Here is a 1,249-nt window from a genome sequence, read left to right on the forward strand (position 1 = left end):
CCGTCCCCCAGCAGCCAGCGGTGTCCGGCTCGGCTCCAGCCTGCTCCCCCTGAGGCCCGAGCCAAGCCTGAGCCCCCCCTTTTCCCCTCCCCAGTCCCATCTCTGCCCCCTTCTCCCGCCTCCGCCGACCCCCAGCTCCTCGCCCGGAGGAAGGGTGCGCGTAGCGTGCATCTCCCATCCACCGAAATCTATGATCAGCTCGGTGTGTGTCTCCTCCTACCGTGGACGCAAGTCTGGGAACAAACCACCCTCCAAAACATGCCTGAAGGAAGAGATGGGCAAAGGGGAAGAGTCGGACAAGATCACCATCAATGTAGGTGGCACCCGGCATGAGACCTACAAAAGCACCCTACGGACTTTGCCGGGCACCCGCCTGGCCTGGCTCGCCGACCCCGATGCCCAGAGCAACTTTGACTTTGATGGTAAAAGCAATGAGTTCTTCTTCGACCGTCACCCTGGGATCTTCTCCTATGTGCTCAACTACTACCGTACCGGCAAGCTGCACTGCCCCGCGGACATCTGCGGACCCCTCTTCGAGGAGGAGCTGACCTACTGGGGCATCGATGAGACGGACGTGGAGCCCTGTTGCTGGATGACCTACCGCCAGCATCGCGATGCCGAAGAGGCCCTGGACATCTTCGAGAGTCCCGAGCCTGGTGGAGGGGCCGGTGGAGAGGAGCCTGAAGAGGAAGGGGGTAGGGAGATGGCCCTTCAACGCCTGGGCATGGATGACAGGCCACCGGGGGCGGCGGGGGCTGCCGGAGGGGGTGGCTGCTGTCGGAATTGGCAGCCCAGGATGTGGGCTCTCTTTGAGGATCCCTACTCATCCAAGGCGGCAAGGGTAAGCTCCCAAAATGTGCCAGTGGGGAGGTGGGATGGGGCCGCGCTGGGGTTGCGTCTTAATCTCCCCAACCCCATGGGTGAGATGGACTCTCCTAGCAGGTTACATGGGCCCCCCCGTAGCCATTCCCCTCCCACCATGGGGCATGTTGGCCATTTCCCATCCTACGGGAAGTCTCTTCCATCATCTCCCCGTCCCCTCCTACCGCATCGTGTCTGGGGGAGCTGGGCTGAAACTGGGGGCAAGCCCCCTCCCTGCCCCCTTGGCACCCTTGGGCGCTGCCTGGGCACCTCCTGGGTACAGGGAGATAAGGGATTGTGAGGGAGAGTCCTTGGCAGGGCTGAAGTCCTGGCAGAGTTTCAGGATGCTCTAGGACAGGCAGGATTGCTTGGGTTCTTCTCGTTGGGT

The 1,249-nt window shown here is 62.4% G+C and overlaps 1 protein-coding gene across 2 annotated transcripts in view; it reads left to right on the top strand.

The window, feature by feature from the left end:
- The first annotated feature begins 175 nt into the window (after nucleotides 1–175).
- KCNC4 (potassium voltage-gated channel subfamily C member 4) overlaps nucleotides 176–1,249 on the top strand; it is a 13,774-nt gene continuing 12,700 nt past the window's right edge. Inside the window, exon 1 of one of the 2 annotated variants that reach the window (XM_009640456.2) lies at nucleotides 176–841. In XM_009640456.2, the coding sequence (XP_009638751.1) occupies nucleotides 191–841 (651 nt within the window). In that variant the 5' untranslated portion in view covers nucleotides 176–190. The remainder of the gene's footprint in view (nucleotides 842–1,249) is intronic. The other variant, XM_009640458.1, reaches the window with a different exon arrangement.

This window comes from Egretta garzetta, unplaced genomic scaffold (genome assembly GCF_000687185.1).
Source record: "Egretta garzetta isolate BGI_Z169 unplaced genomic scaffold, ASM68718v1 scaffold616, whole genome shotgun sequence".
Classification (NCBI taxonomy): Eukaryota; Metazoa; Chordata; class Aves; order Pelecaniformes; family Ardeidae; genus Egretta; species Egretta garzetta.